Below are 22,720 nucleotides of genomic sequence, written 5' to 3'. Positions count from 1 at the left end.
CCTGCGCCGGGGGGAGCTCACGGTTTCTAAGAATAAGACTGAAGATGGCATGAGGATTGCATGACAGCCTAATGAGACAGCGTGGATCCTTGTGACGCTCGGTGATCTCAGTGCAATAGCCAGCAGTCTCAAGTGTTTGGTTGCAAATTAAATCTGGTTTGGGAATAGTTGGCGTTAAGCAGAGGTGTGTATGAAAAGCAGTTAGCTTGTTTAGCTGCATTTTGTAGAGATTGACAGCTTGGAGGGTTGTGAAACACTAAATATTAGTTTAGCAGGTTGATCAGTATTCCTGTGGCCCATAATAAAGCAGTTTATTTAAAGCAGGGAATGGGATGGTGCAATAAGTCTATGGTAACCGAGTGAGGATGCCTCAAGCTTCATGTGTTTTGCATTTGTTCTCTGAAAGGCAGATCCCTTGTACGTTGGGTGTTTGAAATCAACAGCTGCCGCAGAAAATCTTGACTCTGGTCCCAGCTGCTGATCCGGTGTGTTGTGGCATCCTCAGGCCGTGGTTAGCTCGCCTGTTTTTTGGGACGTGACGTGAAGTGCCAGGTGATGGTATAGGAGGACTGGGAGGTAACGGGGGAAGTGTTGGATATGGCGCTGGAGTGGGATGGATGTCCCTTCCTGCCCTCGCTCCCGGGCTGTTGCTTGTCGCTGGACACATCGCTTCCCTCCTTGCGTCCCAAGGGTTAATACGCTTTAAGCAAGGCTATTACAAAGCTCTGTGAAAGAGGGGATATTTATGTCAAGGAAAAAGGCAGAAAGTCAAGTCTTGGGCTATTTACCAGATCCCCAAGGTTTCCAAGGTTGCCTGGTGAGTAGAAGACACATAAGCACATCTTGCTGGCAAGTCTGAGTTGTCTTTAGGGTCCGTTTCCTTGAGTGTTTTCAATTCCTCTCTCACCTGAGTGTCAGTGACTCGGAACATGTGCTACTGCGAGTTTCAACTTCTTCAGAGTCTGCTCCTGAAATGGCACGAGTAGTCCATGAATCATCGTTGCGTAACTTCTGTGGACGTGGTTGACTCACTCGTGTTTGGTTAGAGAACTGTTTAATTAATCTCACAATGTAGGTCTGGATGACAAAGGGAGAGATTTCCACTGGCACAGAAGGAGGTTGGCTCTGTGGCTGCCGTGGAAGTCGGTGGGAGCTGGCTACCTCCTCTCTGGTGTTGAGTAGTTGCTAAGGTATGGGAACAAAAGGGAATGCAAGGCTACATCTCTCCCCTGAACCTGCATTCCTGTTTGGATGCTTTTACCCAGTCTAGGTTGCTAAGTTACAGCTGAAATATATTCAAGGTAAGGAAATAGTCTTCAGTTTGGTGTAATTACATGTGCCAGAGGATGTTTGCTTTCAGCCAAGCTGCCATGATGTTTTCTGCGATAGTCTTCCCCCCGTGTCCCTTCTTTCATTTGCTATCTTGAGAGGAGAGAAGACTAGTTTCATGCCACGCTGACTGCCAAGCTCCTGCTTGCTCTGCACAAACTGTATTGATAATTTCTGTGGTACTAGCAGTTTTCCCAGAACCCCAGGTCCATTCAAAGAAGAGGGAATAGCTGGGTTCTTCATCCCCCTGCCCGGCTCTCCTTACAACTTGCGTTTGCTCAACCAGAGTTCCTAACATCCCCCTCCCATTTTCTTGCAAAGTATTAACTTTCTATAAATAAATTCTCCAACGGTGGGCTGATAAAGCCATCGCATCCCCTTACTGTCAGAAGGGAAAATATGTACCAACAAGGAATCTAAAATAAAATTTGCCCTTTATCTTTTCATTTCCTGCTTCCATTTAAAGCCTTTCACATTAAATGTTTTGTCTCCTGCTGACATGACAGCTGATGCTGTGCCTTATTTATGGGGCGCAGAGTCAGGGCGCTGTGCCAGTTCTCCTGAAAAGATCAACGTGAACCGGAGAAGAAAAAGCAGGGCCAGCGAGTCCTGCCCGAAGGCGCCCTCCCTCCGGCACGGCCCCTGGCTGAAGCAATCACTCCCCAATACCTGCCCTGGGATTTCCACCGTGACTTCATTCAACCTTTAAAGAACGGCCTCCAGGTAGGTGTTGCAAAAGGTTTTTGTGCACGTTAACGAACGGACCCCTCGCTACAGCAGAGAGCGAGGTCTGAGCCCCGTCCCCACCTCCCGACCCCTCGGAGGGCTGCCAGCCGCTGCAGAGCAGACCCCAACACGGGGACCAGACCTCTGCGCTAACCTCAAAGCAGCACGTTATTTTTGTAGGAACACTTCTGTAAGGCTGGTGAGGTCTGAGGCAAAGCTCACGGGTGTCTTTGAATTGGCTTTCCAAAACGAGGAGACCCCAGTGGGTTGTGGAAACCTTGCTTGGCTTCGAGCTCGTCTCGCCCAGGGGCAGAGCGTGGGCTCTGCGCCGCAGGAGCCCCCCACGCTCCCCCTTCCCCGGCTCCTGGCAGAGCAGCGGCTGCCCAGGCACGTGCTCTCGGGTCACAGGAGGACACCGGAGCCTCCGCCGATCTCTCCTCTGGCAGAGGAGACCGCCTGCCCTGTGTCACTTAGCAGTGACCTGCTGTAGGGCCACATCCAGTGTTTACATCCCAGCTCCAAAACAGCTCTCGGCATCCAAACAGCAACAGCAGAGGAAAACACCCTAGGGTGGGGAGGAGCTGCTGGCGGGGGGCTGGGAGCAGGGCCGGGCTCGCAGGGTGCAGCTGAGCCGCTTCCATGTAAAACAGCTCAGAAATGGGTCCTGGGGGGTCCCTGTGCTCCCTCTGGGAGAGCAGCTCCTGCTTTGCTCCCAGCTGGGGTCCCAAAGGTGTCACCAGCAGCAAGGACACCTCAACAAGGGTTTACATGCGTTTGCCAGCTGGTGGGTGAGGTTCCAGCACCCATCAGCAGCAGGAAGGGCATTTCCAGCCCCGGGGCTGGCTCAGGGTGAGGGAGTGACCCAGCGTGGCTGCCTGGCGCAGGAGGGTGGCTGTCCTGGTGTCACCGTGCCGCAGCTGCAGCTCCCGTCTGGCACCACTGCCTGTCCGGGGAGAAAGTGGAGAATAAAACAACAGCAAAGACTTAAGGATGGTCCAAAGCCTTTGGGGGTGGAAAGGGGAAAAACCTGCACTGTTGGCGTCAGTGCAGGAGGGGAAAGGACAGGGCACACCACAACGGGGTCAGTGTCAGCTCCCTGCATATCCTCGGCAGTTTCTGTTGCTTTTCTTTAATGTCCAAGGCAGTCTTCAGTCACACAATTTTATTCCAGCTCTCCCGCAGATACAAATTTAGTCCTTTAATAGGAGAAGGGCCCTGCACAAGTCACGTCAGGATGAGGCTCAGTGGTGCTGAGGTTACCCGGGAGCTGGGGACCAGGCAGCCCTGGTTCACTCGAGGCTTGGCCTCCACTTTTATTAATGGCAGCATGCCCACCTTGCCCTGAGTCCGTGCCGGGCTGGGAGAGGTTTGGAGTCGGGACCAAGGCTGCAGCCTGCAGGCTAGCCAAGGGTAATAATATCTTTGTGCCTGTAATTAGTTCCTAATTAGCATAGTTTTAATATGAGACAGAGTTGCTCTCCCCTTAGAGTGCTCTGCTTTTTACAAGAGGCTGAGTAATTGCCTCTGCGGCTCTGCAGCCGTTCGCCAGCTGCAATCAGCCCGGCTGCCGGCGCGGGGACCCCGCAGCCGCTCACGGGCTCCAGCTCCGGCATCCTCCGTGCGCTTGTTTTAATGGAGTGATAACTGCAAAGGACGTGTCTCCCAGCCTAGCAATACGCCTGACATAAAAATGAGATTGCTTCAATTAACACATGCATTAAAAATACATACGATATCCAGCAGGACAGGCTTCTGAAAAGGAGAAAGGTGTGTGCCGGTGACGTGCTGCAGCAGCCGGACACCCGTGCTGGGCTCCCTAGGGCCACAGGGCAAACCTGGGTGCTCGGTCCTGCCTCTCACTGAGCCCAAGGGACACCCCCCCGGCCCCCAACATGGGCCTGGCCCCTCCTACCAGCTCAATAATGATTAGATTTAAAGCTTGACGTGTTTTGGGATTGCATACTGGCTTGGCTTCTGTTTTCGGGGGCTTTTGGAGCAATGTGCTATAGCGCAGGAAGGACAGAATAAGGGCTGTCGGGACCTGCTGCTTGCCTGTGCCACCCTCGTGGTGGGTACGGTGAGGGGGAGCTGGCTTGGAGACCTGTCCTGCCCTGTCTGTCCTGGAAAAGGAGGAGGAAACGCCAAGACCAGCCTGACTCGAGGGACAGGAGAAGGGAGAAGCAGATGCCGGGATGGTCTGTGATGCTGAGCTGTGGCCCACGGGCACCCCGTCCTGCGATGCCGAGCCCTTTCCAGACACACAGGAGAGCCAGCTGGTGCCGGCAGCGATCGTCCCTGGCTTGCTGAAAGGCAAGAGGTGCTTCAGCCCTGGGACGGCTCTGGGCTGTGTCACCTGTACCCCTGTCCCAGGAGAGCCAGGGGTTTTGGTGGTAAGCCTAGCAGGGACCACAGCCGAGGTGGGATGGAGAAGGCAGCAGCCAGGTCCGGGTCTGCACCGGTATCCCCAGTTGTGACCGAAGCCCCAGGTCTGGGCTGACCCTTCCTCACTCTGCTGCTCACCTTAATGGCACCTAAACCCACTGAAAACCTCCATCTCTCACTAGGGATACGCTATCGAGTGCGAGTTCTCCACAACAGCAGCAATGTTTAAGGATAACCTATAGCTCAGCTGGGCGGCCGAGGGGATGCGATCAGGGATGACAAGGTGGCGAGGGGGAGGACAGGAGCGTGTTCCCCACAGCAGAGCAAGGCACCCTGATGGGAAAGGTCACTTAGTCTCCCCCAGCCCCGTGTGTTTTACTCCCAACCTGTCCTCTCCCCTGGCCTCTGGCTGCTCCAGGGCCATCACAGTGCAGGCGATGCCGAGCAGAGCCGAATCGTGGCCGGGAGACATTTCACCCCATCGCTGGAAGGCGGCAAGGTACCTTAGGGGAATTTACACCCTGAGTTTTTGACACTTCTATTGCTTTTTGCTGAGATTGGCCGATGGGTTCAGAAGTTGTTGGCGAGGGATGCACCGTGGCTGGCCTTGCAGAGCGCCCACATCAGCTTTTTTTTCTTCAGAAACCGACCTTTAGGCGGAAAAAAAAAAAAAAACGCACTTTCCTGAACTAAAATACCAGCATAAAGCAGAATGAAGTCAGGGCTCGAGAATCAGGGTCTTTGTTTCATCCTTGTCTTTAATCTCGGCCTCTGCCGCCAACCATCAGTTCGATCCCTCTGGTCTTCGTGAGCTTGTTTTCTCCCCTCCAGTTAGCGAGAATTACCACATCCATCAATCGTTATCTCAACAGCGAGATTTTCTTCCCAACCTCCTGCCGTTTTGCTGCAAAGCCCTCCCAGCGCCTTCCCCATCGCTGCCCACGGGACCCCAGTCATGGGCACTGATTTGCTAATGTCCTGAAGTTATCATTGGGGACTGCTCTGGGTCCCCTGGGACGGGGCGATGAGAGTGGGCACCACCTCCTCCTTGTCCTGGGGGATGCCCGGATCCCCTAAATAATATATGGGTCCTGTCTTCTTGGGATGCATGGGGCTGGCATGGGCTGGTGCGGCATGTCCGGAGCACGCCTGCCCTTGGCACACACTGGAGAGGATGCCCAGCAGCGGGTGGAGGGGTTCCGGAGGGGGGCATGTGCTGTCCTTGACTTGGAGGAGACAGTTCGGCCCTGGCAGGAAGCTCCCTGGGACTTTTCCATTCCCCCACCGGTCCCAAAGTGCCGGGGTGTCGTTTTTCCCTGCACGAGGCTGTTGGCAGGGTCAGGGCTGGGTGGCTGTGGGCTCCGCTCCACTCCCCTACTGCCCGGCTTCGGGCAAACCCCAGTCTCGCCCCATGCCTTGCCCCCCTTGCCGTAAATAGCTTTTCTTTGCCAAAAAGACTGGTGATTCAGTCTGTCCCGCAGCATCCTGGCTCCTCTCGCCACCTCCCTCCAGCGAGCACAGCCCCTCTGCCCCGTCCTCCCCTACATCACCCCAGCACATTCCCCCCACGCAGGGAGCGAAGAGCCAGTGGGTTTCTTTGCTGGGAGCTCCGGGAAGCCGGCGTCCATCCTGCTCCCACTGCCAGCCCCCTGCCCTCTCCCGCAGGGAAGTGATAAACACCGGTGGGGCTGAGCTGGGGGGGCTTTTGCAGGTGGTATGGCGGAAAACAGACGGGGAAAAAAGCAACAGTTGTTTTCCTGGACAGAGTATTGCACAAGGGAGCCGGAGCGTGGCCACGCTTTCTGGAAAGCCTAACACATGGCCAGCCCCGTCTCCCTCCATCCTTAACCCTCTCGCACACGCGGCTTTGTTTTCCGTTAACACCCAAGGGTGTCTCTCCCCCCTTTAAAGCTCAGCTGTCAGCTGGACATACCAGGCGCTTGCCAGCACCGGCGGCAGCAGTCAGGTGATGGCCCAAATGTCCGCGGGCTCCCCCTGCTCCCTCATTTCTCACGCTTGAGCCACACCGAGAAGCAGCGAGAAACCCAGCCCAGGCAGGACCCCGAGCCCACGCTCACCGCTGAGCCTGGACCGGCCACGTACACCCAGCAGGTGAGGTCCAGGGTGGCTTCTGCATCAGCACCGGCCGCCTTCCAGGGCAGGATGAATACGGGCAGGATGAACAAGCACTTGATTTTGGAGAGCCGGCAGGATATTATTAGGAAGGCTCCGAGCACAGCCGTGGCTTGCGGGAAGGGACAGGAGCGAGGGGGACAGCCGGCACCCGGGGGGCTGGTGCGAACTTCTGGAGCCACCCGAGGTCTGCAAAAAATGAGCCCGGTGGCTTTCGGTTCTTCATCGCACTTGTGGCATCGCCAGAAAGCGCGGGGCTGGTCAGCAGAGAGGCAGAGGGTGTTTGGTGGTGTGAAAGGCAGAAATTAGGCAGGGGGGTGAGGGAACTCATGCCCTTTCCCATGGGATGCGGTGGCACCGTGTCTCCCTGTCCCGCGGCGCTGCTGGCAGCTCCAAGCTCTCTACTGCAGTCCAAAGGCACGTTCCCGTGTCCCACCAGTAAGCCCAGTCCTCACCAGCCCCGCTGCTGCCCTGCACCATCTCCCGATGCCCATGCCAGCCCCGGGGGTGGGCAGGGGGCTGTCAGCACCCTGCCAGCTCAGGATAACGCGACTCCCATCCCTCCCCATCGATCCTGCTGCTTCCCGCAAAGCAGCTAAATAAATCCTTCAGTGCAGCAAACTGAATCTTTGCATCTTCTTCCTGAGGGACGCGGGGACCAGTCATCAACTTTACGAACATCATTTTCTTTCAGGAAAGGAAACATAAGATAAAAGAGCTGAGGGTTTCTGCACATAAGGATTTATGGCAGGATGGTTAGAGCTGGGTTTCTTGCCGAGAGCTGAGCTTTTCGCTCCCGGCATGGTGCTGCCCTGCAACTATTTCTGACTTTGGCTGTAGTCGAGGGAAGAGCAGGAAAGACAGATTTGAAGGTTCATTGAGGGTTGCAGCCGCTTGCCTGCCCGTGCAAACAGCCCGAGTCTGCTTCGAGCCCTGCCGGGATGGGCGCTGAGCTGGAACCGGTAGGATTTTCCTTCTGGCCAAGGCGTTGCGGAGTTTGGAGGCACGAGGCCAAAGACTGAAGGGAAATGGGGCAACTGGGCTTTGCAAAGCGCACCCACACCTTGCTCTCGGGCTGGGCTGGTGCTCGGTGCAGAAGCTGGCTTTGATTCCAGGTCAGCTCCAGTACCAAGGGCTACGGACATAGAGATGTCTTCAAATTAACAGCTATGTTCTTTTCTTGCTTTTTAATGAAGCAAAAAAAAATTAGCAGCCCCCTGCAAGCGCTTGAAACCCAACTGTGCAGCAGGGTGCTTTGGGATGCTCCAGAGAGCCGGGTCCCCCAGAGGGGAAGATGCTGACCACGATATGTAAGACTAAGAAGATGGTCCCGTGCTGACAGAGCATTTGTTTTTAAAGTGATTTTGCTTTTTAATATTCCAAAGTATTTCTGCTAAGAGGATGCCAGCTATTTACAGGGCGTGGGCTTTCTCCTCGGGCCGGGCTGTCTGCCTTTTGCCCCCACGTCAGACTCAGAGCCACAACGGTTCTGCTTGGGACGGGATGGAGTAGGCACTAATTAAAGATTAGAGAATTTGATCTGCTTGATTTCTTTTGGCTGTGTTTAGAGTTGGGAATCAATAAGCTGTTTAGCTCAGACTCTTTTGACATTTGGCCCTAAATGAGAGCAGGGAGGAGGGTAACGGTACCCGGCCATCAGTGGCCCCGCAAGCCCTGGCTCGTGCTGCGGGCAGAGCCGTGGTCCGGCCGGTGCCGATCAGCCTGGCAGGTCCTCGTTACGCAGACGCGATCGTTAGAAATGCAAATCTGTCTCAGGCCAGCGATGCTGCTGCGATGCACTGGAAGGGAAGGTGGTGGGTTCTGACAGTCACCGGGGAAAGAGCCGGAGAGATGCAGAGGTTTTAAAGTGTCTTGGTGTTTTTTTTCTGGAGAGGGGAGTTCTCTGTATTTTCCTTCCCCAATATTTTCTGACTCATCTTCATCTGCAGTGCCTGGGTTGCTTCTTTTTTTTTTTTTTTTTTTTTTAGCTAGGGGGAAAATATTCAAGGTTTCTGGGTTTGTTTTTGAGGATACAGATTTATCTGTAATTCTGTGTATTTTTAGTGACGTAAATATCTTTTGGCATTTGCGATAACTTGAGCCGGCAGAAGTGATTTATTTCAAGAGTGTCTTGTTTCAGAGGAGCTCGGAGCAGCTCAGTAAGTGTTTGCGGTAACATTTATCTGCTCCGAATGGACGAGCTGCTTCAGAACAAAAACTAAATGAAAAGAGCCCCTTTCTCTTACTGCAAATCTTGCTCCGAGTTTTGCTTCACAGAAAACAATAGGAGCCATATCAAATTGTGGGTTTTTTTCCCCCAACTCTCTTCGCAATGCCAAGGTTGCCAGAATTGTGAGTGTGTTAAGTCAGCCAAGTTTCAGCCTTGGACTGTCTCTGAAGCAATAAATACTGGATTGAAGTCAAGTTGCGCTCTCTGCTCCAAAGAGGCGTTATGACAAATCCTCTTGCTTTTTGCTTTTCTCCTTTTTTTTAAGGAGGGGAGGAGGGGGGGAAAAAAACCAAAACCACAACAAACCTACAGCTTTCAAGGGAGAAATCCTCTTTAAAAGTTGCCGCAACTTAACAAAATGCTAAATGCTTTTATTAACTTCTAGAAAGGCTCTGAAGAGCTGCTTTCTTCCCCGGCTGAAAAGCACTTGTCTAAGTGGCCTGGCTTTGTTCCCTCCATGCTGGTACAGGCTGGTAATTGCAGAGTAGAAATTCCTCTCCAAAGTGTGTGGTGACGAAAGAATAGAAAAATGGGGGGGAAAAAATAACCACCTTGGGGGAAGGTAAAGGGGCTGCTCCGTGTGTTTTGGAGGTAGGAGTGTTTCTTCTCCCCCTTCTCTGCCTTCAACCCACTTCATCCCACTCCTCCAGGTGAGAAACAAAATGAGCACCTGCGCTGAGTGCTTGTTTGCTCGGTGGTTTAATTGCAGCAGGAGCAGCGTGAAGGGGAAATTTAAGCAGCAGAGCTTTGGCTCTTTGTTGCAGGATGAGGAATATGCTGCGTTTCAGTGGTTAAAGCTCCCAGGTCAGGCTGTAAGTGCTGGCACTGGAGGAAAGGCTGAGCCTGCCCTGTTTGCAGAGACCCGGGAGCAGCCTGGCAGCCGGCTGCCTGCGATGGGAAACTCCAGGTTTATTCCTGGCGTGAGCAGGGAGGTACCACCATCCCTCCGCTGTTCGATGTCTCCTGGTTAAGGAGGGGGTGATGGTGCTGCCCCGGTCCCAGCAAGGCTTGGTGTTGGCAGAGGTGGCGTCGCTCACCCAGCAACACGTCCTGGAGGCTTTGCTAAAGAGAAATGGATCTTCCAAAGATGCTATTATCTACTGCACTGGGTTTTTGCTAGCAAAAATAGGATGCAAAACTCCCCAAGGTACGCTGAAGCTGGAGGAACAAGGAGAAAGTCACCCGTGCTAACAGGGGCAGGCAAATCAGGGCTCTGCACACCCCTTTTTCAGGGTTGCAAGAACATGGACCAATCCTCAAAAGGATGATTTTTTTTTTTTCCCCCCTATCCCTTTTAGTTTGGGGTCTGGAGTGTCTTCCTCTGATTTTACTGCCTCGATGGTATGAAGCCAGACTGCTTCTCCAGTGTAAATATGAGCTCAGCTGCCTTTTTGTCTTCCTCAGTGGCTATGGGATTCCCCTGCCCGAAGTCCACCAGAGCAAGAGCCATCCATGGGCTTCTTGCAAAGAATAAAGTGAAGGAGTGGGTGTTGCTGGGTGCTTGCAAGAGAAACCAGGGTGCTGAGGCAGATGTGGTCCGCGTCCGTGCTTTTCCTACCTTACTGTTTTAGAGCCAGGACTCGTTGCTGACAAAATCAAGGAGGAATTTCTCCCGGGGCCTAGAATCAGGGACGGATCTGTTGCTGGATGCTCCTTTGGGCTGTAGCAGAGGGCAGGGCTGGAGAGCTCGGGGGAGCCAGCGCCTGGGTGCGAACCGTCTCAGTGCTGGTTTGACACGTCCTTGTGCCATGTGTTAGCGCGGTGGAGGAAACACTCCTGCTAATGCTCTGGTGTTAAATGACAGGCAATGTCCCAACCTGAAGTTTCTTTAGAAGGTGCAGAAAACGTTGCTAACCCCATCAGCAGTGTTAAGAGGCAAGGGACTGCCCAGGGATGTGAGCTTGCAGAGGCTTTATTAATAAATCTCCTTTGCAAGGAATGTCCTAGCTTGGGAAAGACTAAGACCATCATTAACACTGTCTTGTAAGGCAAACTGAGGCTGTTTCACAGCAAGGGGTGTCATTAATACAGCGTATTAATAACCTGGCACTACTGGTCCAAGGAATGTCCTGATCCAGCTGCTTTGACAAGGCCACCGCATTAACTTGATAGCTCTTCTCGATCATTCCCCTCTGTTTCTTTTGCTCCCAACAGGTCTAAATTGGGTCTTTCTGGACTCTGCATTTCAGGATGGGGCTCCCTGCCAGCCCCTGGGCACCTAAAGATCTCATCCCACCCACTGGCGCCCTGGATGCCCGGCCCCGGCTGCGGCACAGGCTGCCGGCGGGCAGCGCGAGGCCAGGCTGTGCTCCCAGCCCTGCCAGGATGCCGGCGCAGATGGTGGCTTTGCGGTGGCTTGTCCCCCTTTCTCACGCTCCCCAATACCCTCTGTTTTGCAGACGCCGTCAGTGAAAACCCAGAGTGGGTGTTAACTGGCCCAGCGCAGTATGTCCCAAACTCTGCTTCCGATCCCCCTTCGCTGCTACTAAAGGGGGGCAAGCCCCCCTCCGCCTTTCGCCCAGCACCATGGTGGGGCAGAGCCCCCTGGACCCCAGCGAGAGCAGGACCGCCGTCCTCCTGGAGCCCTTCGTCCATCAAGTGGGCGGCCACATGAGCATGATGAAGTACGACGAGCACACGGTCTGCAAGCCCTTGGTCTCGCAGGAGCTGAGCTTCTACGAGTCGCTGCCCTTGGCCATGAGGCAGTTCACGCCCCAGTACAAAGGTAAGGGGAGATGCTGGGGAACGAGCTAAGGGCTGGCAGTGTTGTCACCAGGATTAGTCCTGAGATTGGGATAAGGGGCTAGTGGCAGCGCGGGAGGTACCGGCTGGCTCGGTCGGGCTGGGTCGGAGCTGTGGAGCTCCGTCACTTGCGCAGGTTTTGCTGAGCAAGGATGCTTCCCGGGTGAGAGTGTGCATGGAGCAGGTCTGTGAGACTGGGAGGGTTTCCTGGGTCTCCATGGCTGGGGGGGGAGTCTCTGATATCTAATAAGTGTTGAGCGCTGGCTGATGGCACCAGGAGAGCCTCCCCTCTGCCCATCCCCTTGCTGCCATGGTCAGCCTTGGTAACACTGGGGACTCCCGTTATGTCAAACGGGGCTGAAATTGGTCTGTTCTTGAGAGGGACAGGCATGAGAAGATGGAGGATGAGAGCGTGAACACGATCTCTGCCCAGAGAGCCGAGAGCCTGCGCAGTGCAGGAGCAGGACAGAAAGGGTAAACACAGAAAAAACACAGAACAAGGGGCAGGAATAGGATGGGGTTTCCCCAAGAGTGTTTGCTTTGAGGATTTTGCAGGTCATGGCCCCAGATAAGTCGGTCTGATGGCAGGCGAATGACAGCACTGAATAGGTGTAGGAAAGCAGGGACTAGGAGAGACTTGTTCAAAACAGCAGTCCCAAGATCTGACACATGATGCATTTTATTCAGTAGAGCTTTGAATTAGCATCCCCTGATAAGAAAGGTTTTCTGTACCAGGAGCAGAGCTCAGGCTGCCTTTGTCTCATGTGCACGGCCCCATTGCTCCAGGCCTTGGTTTTAGAGGAGGTGAAGGTTTGTGTCAGAGGCAGAGAAGCTGCTGAGGGCAAGGAAAAGGTCAGGGTTGACACCAGCACCAGCTGGGGGAGAGATGGTCCTTGGGGCCAGCGTGAAATACCGAGCCTGGAAAACCAGCCCAGGGATGTATCAAGCATCACTTTTGCTGGGTGCTCCACCTTAGCCAAGCCCTGCTCCCCCCAGCGCTCCTGTGAGCACTGGTCCCTGGAAAATCAGAGGCAAAGACCACTTAACTTCTTAAAAATCACATCCAGGCAGCTGTCCTGCTGCAAGTGAGACCTTCCCGGGACAGGGAAGAGGCTCCCGCCTGCCCCTCCGCTTGGTGCCCCCCATCACTGCCCGGTCCCCACCTTCAAACACCTCCCCTGTCCCTAACTCTCCTTGACCTGAACCTCTTTCCCAACTGAATTTCTCAGCTTAGCTACTGAAAAGCAGCACTTGGTGTCTGGGGGGGTCCTAGTATTTTTTTAAGGCATCCTCCCTCCCTCCCTTTCTTATTCCCTCACTATTTCTACTTTTACTGCCAGACTTGTGCTGCTTATAAAGCTCCTGACCCTGGATTTTTGCGAGAGGCGAGAAGCTCAGCTGTCATGTAAAAACTTAAAATATCTTTTGGTCCTTCAGTGTTACAGAAGAGCTCAAAGTGTCAGCCGCGGTTTCAATGAGCTTCCAATCCAATCTCTCCCTTTCCCAGAAAGTCAGGGGCCTTTGCAGATTTATGGGACAATATTAAAAAGATGCTTAAGAAAGAAAATAAGTCTTCCGCTAAGCAATTTTCTTTAGCCGGGGCCAGGGTTTGGTGCTGGAGAGCTGGGCCCTGCTCTGTCTCTCTAATAAAGATGTTAAGCAGTCCCAGCTTATCAGTTCAGGGGTGGCCCGGTTATTAATACCTTTTTGTCTTCTTTTTCTCTTTATTGCAAGTCCCAGTGAGTTTTGTGATGAGGGGTAATTAAATAGCAATTCTTCTCCAATTTGGCATCAGGCACACACATTCTTTACTCTGATTATAACTGTCCCAGCCCTGAATGCCAGGCAAATTAAAAAGGTGGAACATTTTCCCACAAGGGTGATGGGGGGATGAGCATAAGGGGAAATAATCCTGAGGTCTTCATCACCCGTTCACACGTGTCCATGTTCCTCATCTCTATTCTTAGGTTGCGGGGGGACGTCTCGGGGACTATTATGTAATGATGACATTACGTGCGATGTTGATCAAATGTCATCATTCAAATCTAACACCCGAGTCGGGTGCTTAAAAAACATCTACCGCTCACTTAACCATTTCAGGCAGGCTGGTGACCTTGGGACCGGCTTTCCCCCCCACAGCCCCTTCCAAGCCTCTGTCTGCCCTGAGCTGAGCTTGCAAGGGATGCTGGACTTGTTTTCAAGCCCAGTTCTGTTCAGATTCCTATTGCATGCGGCAGTAAATAAATGCACTTGTAAATTTAAAAATAAATCCATGAGGGTAGAGCTACATAGCAAAATGCTCCTGAGGATCACTGGGATGCCACTAGCACGGTGACAGCACCCGTAAATACCCACTGGCTGCCTCGCTGGTGCTGGACAGGAGGGGGATTGTGGTTTTGGTGACACTAAAAGGCCAGCAAAGACAAGTACCTAAATACACCTTTGCTCCCAGATAGATGTTTTCTTGTCGCAATAAAAGAGAAGGTCGGTAGCCATGTGTTATAGATTTGTTTTGCACACGTAGGTCACTTGCAGGACATACGCAAAACCCGTATGGAAGCACACCGGGAAACAAAAGTATTTTTCAGGCTGAGCGTAGGTTTTTGAAGACAGAGTTTTCAGCTGGAAGGAGTGAGAGGATCACACTCCCTTGCAATTTAACTGCTCATTCTTGCCTTTGAAAATCTCCCCATTAATTTTCATATTAACGTAAGATACTTAAGAACTCAGAGTTTCATGCTATATATAACATTTTTAGGGCCAGATCGTCAGCACTATGTAAATCAGCACAGCTCCATTGACTTGCAGATATGTAATTGGGACAGTTTTTAAGGTTACAGGCTGCTATAGTGCCGTAACTGAGGCGTAGAGCTAGATTTGGAATCGAGGACTCCGTTCGCCTCGCAGTGACTTTTTAAAAATAAAAAGACTTTGATTTAGGCAAAAGATACACTGGCTTTTTTTCCTGCCTACCTCCCCTGAAAATTCAAAGCAGGCATCCGAGCTGACAGGAATTTCGCTTGCTCTCTGATATCTGTAATATGGATTTTTTACGAATGGGACTCAGCGAAAGATCAGGTGGGTAACGTTGGAGCCTGAGGAAGACAGAGCTCCCAGTGCTCACCATCACCATGAGCAAAGGACTGAGATAGATAGCTAAAAACATTACTTACCCCCTAATTAAGGATTCCAGCCCCCCAGCTCCCTTGGCAAAGCACCCCGTGTATATTCCTCCCTCATTTCAGTGCAAAATTAGCCGATTTAACTGAGCCTGCCATGGCACGCTGTTTGGATTAATGCCGATTTTACAGCAAAAGGGAACAGAAATGGTTGCGGTACCCGAGCAGAGGGGCTGTACGGAGGGCGGGAGGGAAGTGCACCCGAATAGAGCTGGAGCTGCAGGGTTATGGGGTGCAGGACCCGGGGAGGGACGGGCACCCCGAGTCTAATGGAGGTGGCCGGTGGCTGCAGACACACAGGGTTCCTGCAATTCAGGTGGTGAAAACCTCCCTCAGTCAGCAGAACTCAGCAGGCAGGACTTCTGCGCACACCCAGAGAGGGCAAATCCTTGGGTCTGTGTTTGCTTACTATAATCTCACTTTAAATGGAGAGAAGGGAGTTTGCGTATTTATTTGCTTTGGCAAATTTGCTTGGGAGAACAGAGCTCCCTTGTTTGTTAAGCTGCCGAAATGCATCTCCCCACAGTGCCCAACAGACCAAGTGAGGATACCCTGGGGACAGTTGGATAAAACCCAGCTCCACGTGTTGCTAACACACAGGGGCTCTTTCCAGTGACGAGTTTTGCTGGTCCAACAGCCTCAACTGTCTTCTTTTGGATCTGCCTTACTGCAGCTAGACTTGAAAGCAGCAGGGTACGACTCATGTGGCTGGCATCCCCTCTGAGCTCCAAAGGGCGATGCTCTAAAAATGCCTCTGCTGCCTTCAGAGGCTCAGGTAGCCCTGACAGAAGGCTGCAGGAGCAGGACTGTGGTTATCAGCCTTTCCCAGAAAGGTCAGAGCCGTCTGGTACACGAGCCATGGCCATTCCTGCTCTGTCATTTGAGACACGGAGGCAGGCGTCCCCATGCCAGGGTTGGGCTGAGACTGGGCTAAACACGTGACGGGCTGAATGGCATTTGAGCCCTGTGATTCCTGTTAGAGTCAGGCAAAATTGCAATGCTAAAATACACAACGGTGTTTTAAGCACTTAGGGTGGAAAGTAACAATCCCCAGTCACGGTCATGTTCCCCCTCACGTGTGAACACCAGACATGTGAGGGTCCGGTCCCCTCCATCGGCCGTTTGGGTGCTGGTCCTTGGCACTTGGGGAAGGACACGACCATGACAACGTACAGGCATCATGTATGCAGGCAGCGCTGCCAGCCATGCACATGCCTCTGCCCTTGCTCCTGGGGGCTCGCCAGTCAGAGGTAGCAGTTGGCATGCTGGTTGTCTTCGGAAAATTCCTTGTCCCCAACCCTCCCTTTGCTTCCTGGCAATGAAAAGCATTTCCAACCTTGCCCTGTCTTAAAAAGTGAGACCTAAATCCCTTGTCATAAATAAGCCAGGAGCTCCCGGTCCAACGTGGGGGTCTTTGCTGGGTCACTTGCGGCATAGCAGAGCCTGGAGGGACAGAGGACGAAGGAACGTGATGTTCAGAGGAGGCAGGTTTCGAGCTGAGCCTTGAAAGGAGGGAACATTAGAAAAGCCTGTGGCTGTTTTCCAGGGTCTCAGACTAACGGTGTTTATTGGGCCTCAAATCAGAGTGGCATCAATGTGAGAGCACTAAAATACGAGGAGGCAGCTCTCCTGCTAAGCGCCAGCCCTCTCAGGAAGGCCAGACCACCTCGGGCTGGTGCAGATGGTGGCCAAGCCTGTATGGTAACCCAGGGGTTAATCTCATTTTCTCGTTTGTTTTTCCCCCCTTTTTGTCCAGGCATCGTTTCCGTGCACCTCAAAAAGGACAGCCTCGGCAACCTGACCCTGATTGCCAGCCCCAGCCTGCAGACGGAGAGCTGCGGCCGGCTGGATAACGCCATCGGCGACTCCTCGGTGACGATATGGCACCAATGCAAGTGGGCTGCCAGCACCGGCACCGGCAGCGAGCACGCGCTCGTCAAGTGGAGTCACACACAGGTCGCCAAGACCTTCAAAGACAGGTGAGGATCTGTCATGGGTGGGATGCTCCCTGCAAACCTCCTCCTGGTCCTCGCCTGCCGCTTTGGGTAGGGTCTAACGAGGATGGGTTTGGTCGCACAACTCCTGGTTTAAGGCAAAGTGAGCAAAAGCAATGCCCAGCCAAGGTGAAGAAAAGCAAAGCCCAGCCTGGTGGCTTCATGGTTCTTCTCTTCCCCAGCTTATGGATGGAGTGGGGCAGATTTGGCTACTGCTGAGACGCTGTTGCTCAAATACGTGCCTCAAACTCCGCTTTAAACCTGTTTCCTCGGAGCACAGCTCCAAGAGGAGGAGAGGCCCCATGAGAACAGCCACCAAGCACGCAGCACATAACGTCCTTCGGCTGGTAACCAGCCAGAAGCAGCAGCCTCGAGGTGGTTCGATCCTGTCCTCATCCCAGGGGAGAGCTGTCTCTGAAAGGCACGGCAGTGCTTGCAAGCACACCGCGACCTTAGGGCTTGCAGAGGCTTTCTGCAAGACATCTTTCATCTCAACTGGTTCAGAAAAGACCTAGGTCAGCTATGACTGAAGGGTGCAATATTGCTAGCGTGAAACCGCTGCCCTCGGCGTGATGGGAGTTACGGTTTTGGGAGGAGCGAGACCAAGGAATGACCCTCCAAGGAGAACAAATCTCCTCATCGCTCCCCCCCTCCCCTCCTCAAAGCCAGCCCCTCTAAATTGGGAATCATTCCTATTGTTGGACAATTTGCCTGCGTTGTGCCCGTTAGGCAGATAAATAGAGATTCCTGGTCATTGGTGCTATGAATGGTGCTTTTCATAGGAGCCAAGCACACTTTGAAATTACAATGAAAGAAAATATTGGCACCCAGCAATAGCTGGCTTTCTGAAAATTACTTTCACGGAGTAACAAAGGATCTCCGCAGGTTGGACATGATGAATATGTTTCCTTTGAGAGTCCCTGAAAATTCGCCTCATCAAGTTTGAGGCTCTACAAAAGAGGAGTGGAGGGAATATTCTCTTCTGGAGCTTATAAACCAAACATGTTCTTTTGTGTGTTTTGTCTAGCTGCCCGGGGAAGATGCTATTGAGGACAGACCTTCAGTACCGCACAGATTCACTTTTGGAAGATGCAAATGGAAACCAGCCAGAAAGAAACAGCTACAACCCCTGGGGACTGCACTGTCACAGGCAGCACCTGAACCGCATGTCCTCCAAGCATAATGAGAACAAACTTCATCGTATCCTTTTTCCTCTCTCCCCTCCAGCATAGTCTTGGCTACAAATAACAGCTCGTATTCAATGTATGTTTTATTGCGGGGGTATGCATCCCTCCTCTGCCCAGTCTCTGGGAAAATACAGAATATAGTTGCTCTGTTACCTTCTCCCACTGTTTATAAAAAAAAAAAATAAGAAAAAGAAAAAACAAACCACTTCCCATAAAGGGTATTCAGCATAAGTCAAGGATCCCCTTGGCATACATTTAAAAACACAACTATATAGGAATTAGCAGCTGCCTCGCCTTTTATTTTCCTATTACACTTCATTACCCACCAGTCATGTGAGTAATGCAGTTGAACAACTTCCCCCACACCCACCGGAGTGAGTACGGCACTGAGGGAAGGTGTGGGATTGACAGCCCAGGGCTATCGTGTCACTAGAGAATGGAGCTGTTGGTGCTTTAATTGGTAGGACTGTACTACAGTAAATTAACTGAAATTGGCAGCAAGGGGCCTATAGCAATGACACGTTGGTAAAATTGGCTCAGAAAGTCTCATTACAGTTGTGAGCTATTATGGAGAGCGTCAGCAGTTGCTCTGATTTAAGACCTCTTTCAATTAGAATTTAAAAGTATCGGGTTTCCCTTAACTCATGTTCAGAGTTTCTATTGCTTGAAAATGTGGTATCAAAATACAACTATCCCTGCATCCTGGACTTAAAGATGGGAACCCGGCAGCATGGCGATGACGCTTCGGAGGAGAAGAAAGCCCGGCACATCAAGAAGTGTGAACAAAGCACCTCTGCATCTCTGGGCGTTCGCATCTGTGGGATGCAGGTAAGACGAAGCCTCGGTCCTTTTGGTGTTTGCCCAACACACAGCTTGAAACCAAGCTGGAAATCTAAAGGGACTCTTCGTTGGCGTAAATTGAAGCAGGTTTATTCTCGTCTCCCACCAAACACAGGCTGCAAGAACTGGCCACTCAGCTGTGTGTCCTATCCTCAAACAGCAGAGGATGCTTAGGGAAGAGTACAGAATATGGCACATATAGGGTAACCCTTTCCCCGTACCCCACTGTGACTTCTGGAGATTTGGCTGCTTTCACAAGCGGTGGCTGCATAAGCACCACCCTGCACCACTGCCACCAGTACGAGCAGCTGGAACCAGTTTACCCCAGCTGAGAATCTGCCTGTACATGAACACAGATCCCCTCTCATGCTCAGCTCTTGGCTGCTGCCCAAAAAAGAAAACCAAAAAAGCATCCCTTTGCCCCGCTCGTGCCTTCGCAGAGCTCTCTCATCCTGTCGCCACAAGAGCGAGGGGTTTATTTTGTGCTAAATATTACGGTTCCTCTCGCTCAGAATCGCTGCCCTTCCTCCCAGAAACCAAAACCATGCATTTGTTTCACTCACACTTCTCAAGCAGATTTCAAAAGGTTGTTTTGCTGTGCCTGAAGGATAATTATGAGAATGATGATTATAAAGCCCATATATAGCAGCATAAACACTCGGTGTCAAAACCTGTGTCCCCTTCTGGTCTCTGACATCCTTCTGTTGAGCACATTATCCTTTAAATTACAACTGGCGTGTGAGCTAATTCTAAATTCACTCCCTCATTTCTTACTCAGTGTTACCAGAGCCTCACATACAAATGTCTGTCTACATCTTGTCTCTCTGGGTTTAAGAAAGCAAGATTATGGCTACCCGTGCATTACGTATTGCGAGAAGGTACAAAGCTGGGGTATTCCTGTACTGCTGCAAACTCCTGCCGTAGCCAGAGGGAAAATGCTGTAAATCACTAGCGACACGGCTATGACTTACAGCTCTTCGGGTTTCACAAAGGGGTAATTTATAGCAGTACAACAAGAACCTGCACTAGTGGTTTAAGTGGAATAGTTTAAATCTCCAGAAAAGACAGGAGGTAGGATTCAGCGAGAGGCCTGCGGTACGTTGCCAGCATTGCTAGATACTGCTGCAGAGGATCTGTGTCCCATTCCTCAGCTTGGGCCTGAACTTTTTAGACCAGGGCGAAATCGAGAGCTTTGGGAAAACCGAACAACTGAATCTGGATTGTCGCTCTCTTTCCTCCAGGTTTACCAAGCGGACACTGGCCATTTTCTCTGCAAAGATAAGTATTACGGCAGGAAACTCTCACCGGAGGGATTCAGGCAAACCTTGCGCCAGTTCCTGTGCAACGGTAACCACCTCCGAACGGATCTCCTGGAGCCCATCATCCTGCGGCTAAAAGCTCTGCTTTCTGTCATTAGGAAGCAAAGCTCTTACAGGTTCTACTCCAGCTCCCTTCTCATCATTTATGACGGACAGGAGCACAAGGAGAACACAGCACCCTTGGATAATCACCTTCACTTCCAAAAAACAAACTGCACCACGTCCCACGGCACTAATCACTCCCGAGTTGACGTCCGGATGATAGACTTTGCCCACACCACTTTTAAAGGCTCCAAATGCAATCACACCATTTACGACGGGCCAGACCAGGGCTATATTTTCGGCCTGGAGAATCTCATCAAAATCCTTCAGAATATCTCGGAAGGAAAATGACAAATTCTGTGAAATAGCCTGGATTTACTAGTGACCGATAGCCCTGAAAAGTACCGCATTGGGTCAGTTGTACGGGACCCTCACAGCTGCTGGATGTCACGTGCACGGTTTGGAATGAGAGCATGGACAGCTTGCTAGGAAAGTGCAAAAAACACTACGTGCCATTACTGAACTCAAGCGTAAAAAGCAAAGAGCTGAAAGAACCTGTTCTGTCTGCAATCAATCAGAAGATTTATTTTCCTTTCTTGTTTTACTGCTGTCCTTGATTTATTTGTGAGCCAAAAGAAAGCATTACTTGAAAGAGTCTTAATGATAAAATAGGACCTGCTCACCTCTACACTCACGAAGCCGAGCGGGCTAAGGAGATACTGTGCATTTTGAGTGAGACTATTAAAATGAGCTGGCAGGTCTGAACAGATTGCAGCATTGCTTTCCACTCATGCTCAACGCTACGGGCTGAAGGCGAAGACGCAAGCGGGAGAGAAAAACGCACGCCCTGACATTCACGCTCCACATGCCCGGCGCCGCGAGACGGTCGAGCGTTCTCCGTGCAGCGCGGGTGTTGGAACGCAGACGTACGAGACGCTGCAGAGGTGCTGTGCTGCTTCAGGTGTAAAAGCAGGGGGACCTCCGACCAAGAACTGGACCTCGCAAAGGTTTAATATCCCTGTGGGATTATAACAGGGCATGTTTCAGAAACTTTCGAAGCAAGGGGCTCCGTAGGGGCTGGAAGTATGGGAATGCGAAGATTCTGTCAGATATCAGTCACAAAAAACACACATTCACATCAAGGTATTTTTGCTTAAAAAAAAAAAAGAAAAAAAAAGTGTGAGATTGAGTCAGGGACTAGACATTAAAGGTCACCTAGAAATTCTTTGATACAAATACTGTGCGTGTGTTTGAAGGAGATAATAACAAAAGACTCAAGATAATGTTTACAGCTTTTGTGGACAGATTTTATTATTACAGAACAAACATAATTCCTTCCTGCATGGTGTGGGAAATCTGAAAGTCCTTACACAAGGAACACAGCTACAGAACCCCATTACTGGGGAGTGGGGATATAAATAAAATTGTCTAAGTACCTCTCACCTGTTGTCCATCTCTCTTTCACTTCCACAGCATCCTTAAGTTACGTTATCTTTTGTTTAGGGCTGTATGTTTTGAAGAGAGCCATTATTTCCACGGGTTTAAACACCAGATCTCGAGGGAGACTCCTTCACTTGTATTTTACTGCATACAGCTGGTGAATTGCTACAATTTATAGCCAGAAAATTTAAGTCATCTGGCCCAGTTGCATTATTTTACTTGGCCTAAAGTCCATCTGGGAAGACCTCATTATCTACTGGATATTGTTCACAGTCTTGCATATTTCTTGCCCACAAACTCAGATGGCTATAAAAAAAGCCACAAACACTTCGCTTCAGTAATGAAAGGACTGAGACCTCAATTGTCTTGGCTCACGCACGTGCACCGTGGTCCTGTGCTCAGTGCTAACTGTGGCCATTACCAGCTCTGCTGATGGGGTTTATACAGACCCACCTTGGCATCTGCATCACTGCTGAGCCTCTCGCTGGATGCGCGCAGCGGGACGGGACGTCAGGTCCGAAAGCGGGGAAGGATGACGAAGGGTCTGAGCATGACACCAGCAGCCAGACCCCCTCGTCAGCAGAGCAAAACACCCCCCTTGGCTGCACGCCTCACCTGCCATTGCTCCTGGAAAGAAAACGGCAACCTGTTGCTTGAATAGTGACAGAAGGCATCCCGCTCCCTCCCTTTTCACCCCTTATACACGACCACATAATTATCAGGTATTTAACCATTTGCCTGCCAAGAGGAGGAGCTCTGAGCCAGCGTATAACCTTACATACTCCACGTGGAGAATGGGAAAAATAGGCAAGACTTTCTAGGTTTTAAAACGGCCAGAAACCAAGCATTAAGGTAGCTAGTACGTGCCGCACTGCTGGCTGCCTGGCCCGGGTATCCGCAGCGCCGCAGGAGCAAGATCCCTTTGCCAGCCGCACCAAGCAGGACGCTTGGCAGCGCAGGCAGCAACGTAGCAAATGAACGGGCAAAGCCAGGCTACTCATCAGCTGCCTTTCAAAAACACAGGGCAGGCCGTGAGCCCACCGGGGGGGTGGTCCTCGCAGCGCCGATTAAGAGCAGCGTTGCTCCCTAGGCCTCGACCCCCGCCCTTGTAGCGGCCTGGGCCTGAGGGCACCGGAGCGGCCTGAGGGCCTCGCCTGGCAGTTCTGCCGGCCCTCGC

The 22,720-nt window shown here is 51.8% G+C and overlaps 1 protein-coding gene across 1 annotated transcript; it reads left to right on the top strand.

Annotated features, from left to right (window-relative positions):
* The first annotated feature begins 11,326 nt into the window (after positions 1-11,326).
* Positions 11,327-20,454, top strand: IP6K3 (inositol hexakisphosphate kinase 3). The gene is made up of 5 exons (XM_050911469.1): positions 11,327-11,525; positions 16,478-16,700; positions 17,743-17,915; positions 18,555-18,730; positions 19,984-20,454. The coding sequence occupies exons 1-5, from the start codon at positions 11,327-11,329 to the stop codon at positions 20,452-20,454; spliced, it is 1,242 nt and encodes a 413-aa protein (XP_050767426.1).
* The last annotated feature ends 2,266 nt before the right edge of the window (positions 20,455-22,720 follow it).

Source organism: Gymnogyps californianus, chromosome 27, assembly GCF_018139145.2.
Source record: "Gymnogyps californianus isolate 813 chromosome 27, ASM1813914v2, whole genome shotgun sequence".
NCBI classification, from domain to species: Eukaryota; Metazoa; Chordata; class Aves; order Accipitriformes; family Cathartidae; genus Gymnogyps; species Gymnogyps californianus.
This window is presented reverse-complemented; position numbering and strand designations above follow the sequence as displayed.